Here is a 12280-nt window from a genome sequence, read left to right as displayed (position 1 = left end):
TTTACTTATTTTCTTTTCGTTTAGAAGCGAGCGGCAGTTATTGTTTCTTTGGTTTTTCATTCGGCTACAGCTGAGCAAATGAGTTTTTGAAGTTTTTCTTGTTTTCCCGTTTGAGTTTTTCATATATAGCAGTAGGGCAATCTTGAATTTTATTTCTTTCCTTCTCGGTTAGAGAGGCGGCTGGTATTTAGTTTATTTTGCACTCTGTTTTTTGTTAGCAGCAGCAGCAGCAGATTAGTTTTTGAGTTTCATTTCCTTTCTCTTTCGATTAGTAGCAGGCGGCTAGTTTTTTTGTTTCTTTCGTTTAAGCTGGACGTATTTTTTTCCTTTTTTTTTTTACGTTGCAAACGGGAGGTTTACGCATATTTTTTTCTTCTTTTTCATCCTTCGGACAGTTCAGTAGCTGAGCTGGGAGTTCTTAGTTTTTCTTTTCTTTCGAATAGCTTCACTTTGTTTTTCATCTTTTAGATGCTAGCAGCTGTTTTTTTGGTCTTACACACATTTATTTACTTTGCTTTTTTTTGGTTTAGATGCTAGGGGCAGCAGGAGTAGAGAAGTCTTTTGAGTTTTAACTTCTTTTCACTTTGCATTTTCGTTAAAGATATTGAGTGGCTTAATATAACATTTTTCTGCTTCTTTTGGTTTTCGTTCGGCGTAGCAGGAGTAGTCTTGAGTTTTTTTTTTTTTGTTTGAGAGAGAGACGGTATCTTTATTTTTATTCGGTTGCTTCTTCGTTTTATTTTTCTGGCTTGCTCTTCGTTCTATTTTCTGCACTTTACGCTTCATTTTTCATTTTAGTGTTTGTTCTCCTGCGGGTAGTGGCAGCATCTTTAGGATTTATCTCATTCGGATATTTTCTCAGATTTTGTCATGACTCAACTTAGATTTATTTTTATCGCTAGAAACATCATGTGTAGCTAATTTTAGAAACTTGGGTTGTGGAATGAGATTTAATTCATTTTAGGTTCTAGTTTAATGCAATATTTTGTTGTTGAATGATGATTTCACTATATTACTAGTCGAATTTGAATTGAAAATAGATTGCGGCTCTTTCTCTTGTTTTGTTGTTGACGTAAGGCACAACAAAAGCTTGAAAATTATCAAGGCTTCTCTCGATTATTTGTTAATGTGTGTTGGGCTAGTAAAGTAGAGAATCCCTTAAAAAAAGTATTGCAAAACTTGAGCATAATTTTTTATCTTTCGTTTATCAATGCCTTGACTGGATTGTTAATCGAGAAAATTATCTAGAATCTGAAAAAAAAAGAGTCTCATACCCAACCCAAGTGTTCGTTAATTTGTTTTTTTTTAGAAACTCTAATTTCAACTTCGATTATTCAATTGCATTGCAATTGAATTTTATTTTCATCTCTCATACTTGATTCATTTGTTACTCACAAAACTCTTATTCGCTTTGATAACCCATTGTCCCTGTGGAATACGATCCTGAACTTATCCTTGATACAACTTGACACTTCTACACTTGGAAGCACATTCGACCACGAGTCAGAGAATTATAGAGAGAGAGATCGATGGAGCCTAAAAGTTTCAAAGAGAAACTCATCGGCGTCGGCAAGAAGCATAGATGGTGGCAAGAAGACTGCAACACTGGCAATGATCAGAAATCCTTGTGTCAAACCACATAGAGAGAGAGAGAGAGAGAGAGAGAGAGAGAGAGAGAGAGAGAGAGAGAGAGAGAGAGAGAGAGAGAGAGAGAGAGAGAGAGAGAGAGAGAGAGAGAGAGAGGGAAAATTGGAGAAACTGTGAGAAAATAAGGCACAGGAGGGTAAATGAAGACAAATTAATAAGTAGAAAATTTTGCCATAACAAAAGCATGTAACAAAAATCATCAGAAATAGTGATTTTTTCTGGCGATTTTGCAGACTGACACAAAGGTTTTTCCAAAATTAAAAAGGTACCTTTTTGCGACAATAATTATATTGCTGGAAATAAAAATAGTTGTAAATTCTATTTTTCTTGTAGTGTTTATTCTTGTCGAGCACAAGGATTGTTCATCCGACCCAATCCAAACTGAGAGATAGTGTTCCGACCTGACTTGAAATCAGCTAATTCCAAAAAGGAGAATTTTCGATTTCCACCATTACCCAATTAACCGAATCCAAATTTGATTTGGATGAAAGCGGCTATTCCGACCTCAAGCATCATTAAATAATTTAATAAATAATAAAGAATACTCTCCACGAAAAGTAGTTGAGACTTGAGTGGATCTTTTACCGGGTCAATAAAAGGGAAGCCATAGTTACTAGAGATTTTCGTGATCTGAAGCTCTTTGGGTCCAAGAGACTCGATCGTCTCTGGTGAAACCTGTAGGTATGGATTTTTCGAAAATAAGGAAGCGATCGGAGGGAAATAGTTGTGCTGTATCATGGGTTGCTGACTTCGATTGAGACTAGTTCAGCTAAAGGCATCAAGGACTTTCACATACAGAAGGCAATGAGGCACTCAACTCGATATTTTAGAAGAGAAGCACATCACCATGGAAGATCCATATTTTGTCGTGACATATGAGATAGAGGCAGACAAGACATTGAAGAGGGAAAAGTAAGTGCAGGATAGTCTGGATAGAGCTAAGCGTCCACTTTTTTGCCTTCTTTTTCAATTTTTATCAAGTTTTATATCCAATTTTGTAGAAAAGAAACTGCAATCATGATAGTTGATTTCTCCCAAGTCAAAATTTTTTTTTTCTCTATTCGATTAATGAAGCCAATTCGGCTAACAGGTAATTACCCGAATCGACCCGATATCAAACGGTTAGGAAACAGAATTACCCGTTTCCGACCCACTTTGTTTTGGGTTGGTTAAAATCTAACGGGTTGGATTGAATGATCGGGTCAACTGTTCACCCCTATTGAGCACTAATTTGGTTATTTTTCAGTCAATTGAAATCCTCTGCCGAAATGGATTTGGGCATTTTTAGCCACTCTAAATGCTTTGCAAAAAATGGTTAGTCCTTCATTCTTTCATTAGTCTAGTCCTTTCTTCTTCCCTTAGTCCCTCTCTTCAATCACTAGTTCAAATATTGAGATGCTATTTCTTCTTGAGTAGATGGGTTGCTTGTTTCCTTTCATTTCTTTTGTTTTTTTAATTATTATCAAAAGTTGACATGGCAGTTGCCACATCAGTCGGTTACACGACTATTCCGCAAGGCGGTTGTATGTGGAAGAATTGTTTTTAACTTAACACTTATTTATATTCGGGATTCACAACCTTTTTTAACTTCCCATAAATACATATAAACTTATCTTAACATTCAAATACATCTAAATTCATTTCAGGTGGGTCTCACAAAATCTACTCTACCTTCTCAACTCACTATTATTCATAAAAAAATCAATTTATCTTAACTCAACTCAACTTCTCAACAGGGCCTAATAAGTTACACATACGAAGTTGGCCACATAGCATTTATTTAGTAATTAATATTGTTAGAGAAAGTTATTTGGATGATTATAAGTATAGATTCATTTTATGTGTTTATTTTTCTTCCACTCAATGTAAATCTCTAGAATTCAGTCAAGAACTCTAGGGAAGTCAAATCCTTATTTTATTATCAAAAGATTTAAGTACTTGACAAACATAGAACTACAAAATATTATATCAGGTTACAACATTTAACACAAGTTAATTAATATCATGAGATTCAAGTCTTTAGTTCCAGTCACTCGATAAACAGTATTTATGAAATAGATATTTCTTATATATCTACCCAAAACATGATTTGATGCATGCAGTGATTTTTCCTCGCCTCTGAATACCAATGGACAGACGCCAAGAATCAAGAACAGTGTCAGGGAGGAAACGTGCAAAGCACCACTGAAGTGAGTGAGCCCAGTAGGGCGTGCATCGCACTTCATACCCAATTCGGCGAACAGCAGCTCTTGCATAATCCTCTGCCGATGGTGTAAACATGGACGTTCTCTCAATCGCTGCTACCTTCGAACCCATTTTTGTGGCCACATATAATGGTACCTGAAGATCATCAGCCCACTCCGCAGCCCATATTCAGGATCCAATATTCAAGGCTTTGTAATTTACTTCTTTAACGTTCTACTTGTCAAGAGTAATATAATATTTTCTATTTTTCATTGGAAGACGGAAGCAGAGACGTCACCAGAATGTCGATCGTACCTGACACTGGACGTGGATTCCGTACTGCATGTATTCCACATGTAAAGATCTTGAGAGCTGATCTATGTAACTGCACATGCATCATATTCTCCATTAAAGGTTCGTTGAAATGAATTCGAAGGTTGCATTAAATACAGAGACCAAACTGATCCTACGTCTTCAATATCACTGTACCGTACGCATGCAAAGAAAAGAAGAGAAAACTCCTACTTTCTTGTCAACTACAGGAATCGGTCATTTCCATACGGTATATTGGTATGGGAAATACTATTTGCACTTAAGATTTTTATCGAAATTGTTTACCGAAAACTTTTTTTTATTTTTTTTATTTTTGTACTTAATAATTAAGTAAGTATATTTTAATAAATATGTAATTTTTTTTATTTTTAAAAAATGTTTAATTATTTTAAAAAAATGGTGAAAAAAATTACACTAATTGGTAGGAAATTTCAGTAAAAATCATCTGTATACGTGGCAGGCTCCTATTGGTTTACGTGTGTGATTGTGTCTCCATTAATAGGTGATTTTTTATTCACACGGTTGAAAAATAAATGCAAAAGCTTCAGATGGGTAGGGAAAAAAATAAGAGAATTTTAAGAGTAATGTTATCTGCAATAGATGATCCTTTTTATCATCATTTCTTTTACTATTTTAAAAAGATGAACGATCTAACCACTAAGGCCTCATTTAGATAATTAGATGCGATGGAATTATATAAAATTTTTTATAAATAATAATAAGTTAGTTTATAAATAGTAAGTGAAATATTTTGAGTTAAGATTTTTATTGAGTTTTGAAAAAGTAGAAATAAAAAAAAAGTTGAATAAAAATATTATAAAATTAAAATAATGTTAGAATATAATTTTTATTTTTTAATATTATTTTTATATTGAGATTTGAAAAGGTTGAATTTTGATATGTTTTATATGAAAGTTTTAAGAAAATTATGATGATTAGATGCAAAAACATGAAAGAAAAATTTAAAAATCATGTTTGTATTTGTGTTTGGATATTGAGATAAAATAAAATGAGACCAACTATATATCCAGATGTACGGGGCATATATCAGATTTTCAATATTTATTCTTACATTATTAAATAAATTTATCAATTTTAATTATTTCTCCTTTTTAAAAAAATCTTAATTTATCAATGCATCCAAAATTAATATGATTATTCATGATATGGAAACGCCTCATATAATATAGTATATAGTTAATAATTTAAATAAAAAAAGGGCTAAAATTCTGAACTTAAGTTTAAAGATGTTATATGAAATCATAGCATATATATTCTTTTCTTTCAAAAAAGAAATAAGAAAAGGACTCCATGACTAAATAAGAAACAGGGTGGCCACCGTACATATATCAAGGGGTCCGACCGCTGCCCAAGCCAGCATTAAATAATCATTAATATTTCTTTTCGTAAATTATTGCATACACATATGACATATACACACACAGGCATTTACAGATAGACACGTCATCATCTTGCATGATTAGTACTGAATTAAAGCCCTCGAAATTAGATATCACCAATTATTCACTCTATAAGAAAAATAAATTTTTTAATTAAAAGAATTATTTTTGACGAAAGCGTACTGAGTGATAAAATTTTTTGCAATATAATGTAGGATCATATTAATATTTTTATATGTAATTATTTTTATATATTTTATTAATGTGATTGATTATATCACTTTTTTTAATATTGAACAGCAAGCTATAAAGTATGTAGGTAATATCTTTTAATTGAATTAATATTAATTGGTCTACATGTACACGTACTTATTATATCTAGATCTCATCTAGTTTCCGATTTATTTATTTCTCTCATGAATTCATCGTAAAGTTATATATTTTATGTACTTCTTAATTGTAACTAACAAAAATTTCGATGGGAGTCATGCATGCATTAATCCCAAATATATATAATAAATATTGGTTTACAGCTATAAAGAAATTTAATAAAAATAAATATGAATATTATGATAATATTTATATTTAATTTTTAATTTTTCTTACTGGAAAATGAATCATTTCCATTCAAATAAAATTTAAAATTTTGAAAAAAAAAATGAAAAGAATATTCAAAATATTTTTGTTTATCATTGTCAAGATGGTTTGTATAAAGTGCCATGCATTCTTCAATATTTTTGAAATTAAAGTACCGTGTGACTAATTAATATGCGAGACTTACGCTTTAGTAGCAGCATAGATTGTGTAAAGAGGATGCGAAGGTACGACAATGGCGGCTCCAGAGCCAATATTCACAATCGTCCCTCTCTTCCTTTGCATCATACCTGGTAGAACTGCTTTCGTAACCCTAGTAGTCCCCTCCAAGTTCACCTTAACAACATTCATCCACACCTTCTCATCCACCTCATGAAAATACATGGCCGCAGGATATGTAATCCCCACGTTGTTTATCAGAATACCGACGTCCAACCCTTTGATGGCCTCCTCTAACAGCCGGACGCTGGCCAAAATGTCGCCGGAGAAATCAAACCTAACAATCTTAACGTGGGTATTTGGAAAATCAGCTTGAATTTCCTTCGAGACAGTTTTGAGCTTGTTGGGGTCTCTGCTGACAAGTATTAGGTTTAGGCCTTTGCCGGCTAGTTGGTAGGCAAAGGCTTTTCCGATGCCGTCTGTTGCTCCGGTGACGACCGCCCAAGAACCATATGATTTCTTGAGATTTCTTGGGGGTCTTAGGAAAGTGATGAAGACCCATTTGAAAAGAGAGATGGAGGGTTTCAGGAGGGTAAGAAAACCGGTAAATGAGAGAAAGAGAAGCCATGGAGGTTGGGGTTTGAGGTGATGAATGCATGTTGATAGCATTTTTGTGGGTCTTGAGTTTTGGGTAGTTAATGTTACTGCTTTGGGTTGGTAGATTTTATCTAGATTCTTTCTCTATAAGATGCTGGTCTGTATTGCTGTTTGGAGGCTTCTAATTTATAGAGTGAACGGATTGAGACCTCTCGCTTCGAAAAAGAAACTGTTAAAAATCCTACCTTCTCTGGTTGGACATCTCATTTCAATAATTGTATTGGAAAGCATTTACACTACCCACCATGATCTACTTATATGATTTAATTTAAAATATAAATTTTAAAATTTGAATTTTACTAATTAAATTATGTTTTATAGATAGTGTGCAGTGTAAAGATCTTCAAATGATAATATTCGAGATTGTATATAGATCAATGCAATTTCATGAGATTTGAAACAAATAATCCATGATGAATTATATGACATGAGGTATAAGATCATTAATTGTTCATATTAATTAATAGTAACTTTATTTATTATTTATGAATATTATTTAAGTCTAAAAATATAATTATCTGAAAGAAAAATATTATTAGACAATTTTAAATCTTAAACATATGGATTAATACTTTTAAGTCTTCTTTTCTTTATATAACATATTGTCTTCTCTATTATAGAAGTAATTTATAGAATCAAGAGCCAAATTAGAAAGACAATTTTCATTCAAAGTAGGTTTTTGAAAGAAGAAATGGTATTTGTAGTTCTAGGGTGCGCAAACCTCGTGCGCCCATTTAAAAAATAGATAAATCCTAGACCCATATGAAAAAACTAATTTTAAATGGTGGCTTTCACTTTTTGTCGAATGGAGTATGCGGAATTTAAATAGTTTAGAATGTTATATAGCATTACTCTTAAAAAATGATAGGATGTATCCAGTAAAAAAAAAAGGAATGGAAGAGATTTATCCATTTATGAGAAATTTTACATAAAAGTCTTGAACCACACACCTCTACTTAATTAATATGTGATTTATTATTTTTGCAGTTTTATTTTAATGCTTAAACATGTATATATTTAAATAGAAAGAGATAAATAATAAATCACATATTAATTAAATGAATGCATGATATGGTATAAAACTTCCAACTTGTAGCATTTATCCTCCATTTATTCATCTAAATAGATTTTTCTTTTTTATTCACCGAACTTCTTTTCACTAATGAAAACTAAACTCCATTATAATTTTTTTTAAATACAAAATTCTCATCTTATTATTATATTTTTTTTAAATTTTTATACAAAATATAATAAATAATTTAAATTTTTTTAAATCTCAATTCAATTTTTCTAAATTTCAAAATAATAATAATAATAATGATAATAAATAATATTTTAATTAACTTTCAAATTTATTTCAAATTTAAATTTTTTATCTCAACATCCAAAAGTGATGTAAGATATATAACTAGCAACTACACAATTAAAATATGATCAATTAGGACGAGAGAGAAGATAATCAATTAAAATATAATAATGCAGCATCGCACCGCACCCGGCGCATGGTGCAGGAGCAGGGCTACTACCAATTACGAGGAAATCATGTCCTTGGCCAGATGCCATATATTTTCTAGTAGTTCACGCCATTGTTACCGTTTTTTTAATTTTCGCTTGTAGTTTTTTTTTTTTTGTTACTCTTCATGTTTGACCCAAAGTGAGGAGCTGCTAACTCGGACATATTTGAGGTAAGAGCTGGTTGAGAGTGGCGGGCGATATTATATTCAGTAGTCGTATGGCTAGCTTGAGCGGTAGAGGTTGCTATCCATGCATGAGTTGAGTGCTCATGCTGTTTGGGCTCGTGATGTTGATACTTGTAGGGGGCCTACCGTTTGGGCTCATACTGGTGATTGTGATTTTGTTGCTTTTGTTGTGTTTTGTATTATAGTTTTGTATTGTTTAATTATTAATAAAGAATAAATAGGCTATTGGATTTGATATCCATAGTAATAGTGTCTCATACTCCGTCTCTTTGAAAGAATTGAGGGGGCTATTCAATTCTGTTTATACAGAGCATTTTTTATATTAGGAGAAAGTTATTGAGAGAAGTTAAGGCAATATCCACAATTATGTGTGCAGGAATGCCCCAGAGTAGATGCGTAGTTTGACTTATATTTTAGATTTCCTATATTGATAAGTCACTGTTGTAATTTCGATTCATAGAATGAAATGAAGTCCATTTCCATAAAAAAAAAAAAATTTAAGCCTAGGAATTTTGATTATGAAGCGTTTGGATAGATAAATACTTTCAACTTATCTTATCTTATTTTATTATTATCATTTTTTTTAATTTTTATACAAAATATAAGAAATGATTTAATTTTTAAAAATTTTAAATTAATTAATAACATTAAAAAATAATATTATAATAATATTTTATTTAACTTTTAACTTTAATATAAAATCATCTCATTTCGTCTCACTATCAAAATAATCTTTATATATATTGTTATTAAGAAAAAGAAAAAAAAGGATAAAAAAAGATTAAAAAAAAAGAATAATAATAATAAATGTTTCCACGAGGGCTAGATCGAAGGGGGCATGGTTTCATTAATGACTCACACCTACTATATATTCACGCGAAAGTAATGTGATCATTTAGTAATGCCATGCCGACCGCCTCCCAAATTTGTGGTGTGTGCGGTTCGGCACATTATACATTCAACTAGCCGACCATCTCCTCCTAGGTTGCCACACCCAATCTATAAAAATCGTCTAAAAACAATCTTACAAGGTAAATTTTAGAAAAATATATAGTATATATATACATTAAAAATAATGTTACTTTATCCTTTTCATTTCGTCTACTTATTTTGACCGTTCATATATTTATTTATTTTTATTTATTGATTAATAAATTGATTATTACTGTATTGATATTTCTTTTATATTTTTAAAAAAAATTAAAAGATGAATTTTAAATCTATTTTATAATAAATAATAGTTTACAATTTATCATAAGGTACTGAAATATGATACATGCAACAACCAAGATTAAAGCTGAAGCTAGGTCTACACGTGCCGCGTTGTTTTCTTCATTGAAGGATATATTGGCGTTTATTTTGGAACGACTAGAGAGCTTAGTTGGTTATATGCATATCACGTGCCTTAATTTCCATTTTCTTTACTATTTTAAACCTTATATATATACATATCAAATTATTATAATTATTATAGTCAAGCAATGGAATCTGAGCAGAAGGTTCCCTCTGCCACTTAATGGCATATTATAAATAGGAACCTTTATTTACTTTCTTAGTGGGTCACCATGCTCGCTTGACATGTGTAAGGTAAGATATACCTCATGCATAAGGCATATTTCAGTGTCAAGCAATCTAAACCTAAGCTAAGAATTGCGGACCTTATTTCTTTACGTGTATCAGGGAAAACGGGAGAAGCATGAAACAACACGTAGATAGGTTGTACAAATTGTACTTCTTTCTACGAGGAAAACGAACATAAATGCTACAACTACTTTTTGAAGTCACCATTGAGACGTGCGACCAAGGTGCATGTGACCATATGTATAAAGAACAGGTGTATTATTATGACTACAATAAATACGGCCTTTTATCAAGGGAAAGATTCATGGCAAAAAATTGACTTTTTGTGGGAAAAGTTTTATTCCCACAAATTATTGTTGTGGACAGCTCGTGGCATAAAATTCGTCGCAAAAAATATTATCACTTACGAAAGGTTTAATTCGTGACCAATACATATATTTTTCCACGACACATTTCGCAGTAAAAGCCAATGAAACTCATTACAAAAGCACGTCCATTTTCGTTTATGCTCGTGGGAGTATGAGCAATTACCATGAGAGGTACTGGTGGGTATTAGTATTAACCCACTACAACATTTGTAGGAAAAAACTTCTTTTGGCAAAAAAGTCCGTATTTGCTGTGAGTTGTCTTTGCGACAAATGCTAAAAGAATTAAAAAAAATATAATTGTAAAAGCCAAAAAAATGAGGCTAAGCAAAAAATGAGCATAAAACATTATCTAATATAAGCTAAAAAATTATATACAAACCTCTAAGATTCAAATTGACACTAATAACACTTTCTAAAAAACAAGCAGTTAATTCTACTAACATGTTTACAAGAAAAACCTTGTTGCCCATGTAATCCAATCTAATACAAATGTAGATATTTAATCTATCTAACACTTGAGTTCAACACAATAAATAACACAACTGTATAATCATAAAACCAAATTCACATATCACTGAACTGGTCTGCTAAATAACTGGAGATCTTCCTTTAATCCACAAGACCTAGTTCAAGCCAGCTAGTTCAAGTCAGATGGAAGGACTCTCTTATAGGACTAAAGGTCTTCAAAACAAAGCCTGGATAAGAGAAGGAATATAGAAGACATAATTGAGTGTATTGAGTCAAGTTTAGTAAATACATAATTATAGGTGAGGGGATAAGAACCATGCCGTCTTGATTTGTATGACCATGATATATAGTACAATAAGTCATTCAAAAAGTAGAGCTTCAGACTTTCACAAAAGATTGCTTCATTTTTTAAATGCACATGTTCAAATTTACCAACTTGAAGACACTTGCACATCCTAGCATACGACATATTGATAACTTACTTTTTCCTTTGAAAAAACCTTAGATAAAGCATCAGGGGGGACTGAAGGCCAAATTGCTAGCTTAGGCCAAGGAAGCGTGCTGAGTGAAGCACTGCTCCAAAGAAAAGATAAAGCTTAAAGAAAAAGTAAGATTCCAGAAATTACTTATACCAGAAGGGAAAAAGAGTCTAATCATATGATAGACTTTTGCTCTTAGAAAAATCTTATAGGCAACCAAATTTAGAGAATGCTAAACTGGGTATTTAAACTCAAATATGTACCTGTTGACAAGACTTCTTTCTATCTCTATTCCATAACCAATTAAATATGCAAGCCTTATGAACTGCCAAAATCATAAATAGAAATAGCAAAAGTGAAAATATTTTGTAGTAAATGTAAACAACCACCAAAAAGGTTGTCAAACGCTAAATCAATGCATTCAGACAAATTTCAAAATATTAAAAAATCACATTCCCAATTTAGTGAAAAATTTCATAGTAACTTTAGACAAACTGGTAAATCACCAAAAAGAATACCGAACTAGACAGAATATGCAGTAAATTTATTAACACAAAACCAACCTTAACCCGACACAGTGAATAAAGGTCACCTTGAAGTCGGTACAACTCCTTTTCTATATCAGGTGCCACGAGTCCATCAACATAATGAGAAGCAGTTGCATTGACTACATCCAAGCAAGCAGTTATTACCCAAACTTCACGCATACA

General features: G+C 31.8%; 1 protein-coding gene across 1 annotated transcript; it reads right to left on the bottom strand.

Moving 5' to 3' along the window:
• Nucleotides 1–3545: 3545 nt before the first annotated feature.
• On the bottom strand, nt 3546–7110 carry LOC122313072 (very-long-chain 3-oxoacyl-CoA reductase-like protein At1g24470). The gene is made up of 3 exons (XM_043127788.1): nt 6346–7110; nt 4147–4216; nt 3546–3987 (listed from the first exon to the last, which is right to left on the bottom strand). The coding sequence occupies exons 1-3, from the start codon at nt 6984–6986 to the stop codon at nt 3721–3723; spliced, it is 978 nt and encodes a 325-aa protein (XP_042983722.1). The 5' UTR covers nt 6987–7110; the 3' UTR covers nt 3546–3720.
• Nucleotides 7111–12280: the final 5170 nt, after the last annotated feature.

Source organism: Carya illinoinensis, chromosome 6, assembly GCF_018687715.1.
Source record: "Carya illinoinensis cultivar Pawnee chromosome 6, C.illinoinensisPawnee_v1, whole genome shotgun sequence".
Classification (NCBI taxonomy): domain Eukaryota; kingdom Viridiplantae; phylum Streptophyta; class Magnoliopsida; order Fagales; family Juglandaceae; genus Carya; species Carya illinoinensis.
This window is presented reverse-complemented; position numbering and strand designations above follow the sequence as displayed.

Coding starts and splice junctions, on each gene's coding strand:
- LOC122313072 (XM_043127788.1), bottom strand. CDS start 6,986: ATGCTATCAACATGCATTCATCACCTCAAACCCCAACCTCCATGGCTT. Junction 4,217..6,345: donor ATCTATGCTGCTACTAAAGC/GTAAGTCTCGCA, acceptor ATGCATGTGCAG/TTACATAGATCAGCTCTCAA. Junction 3,988..4,146: donor GAATCCACGTCCAGTGTCAG/GTACGATCGACA, acceptor GATGATCTTCAG/GTACCATTATATGTGGCCAC.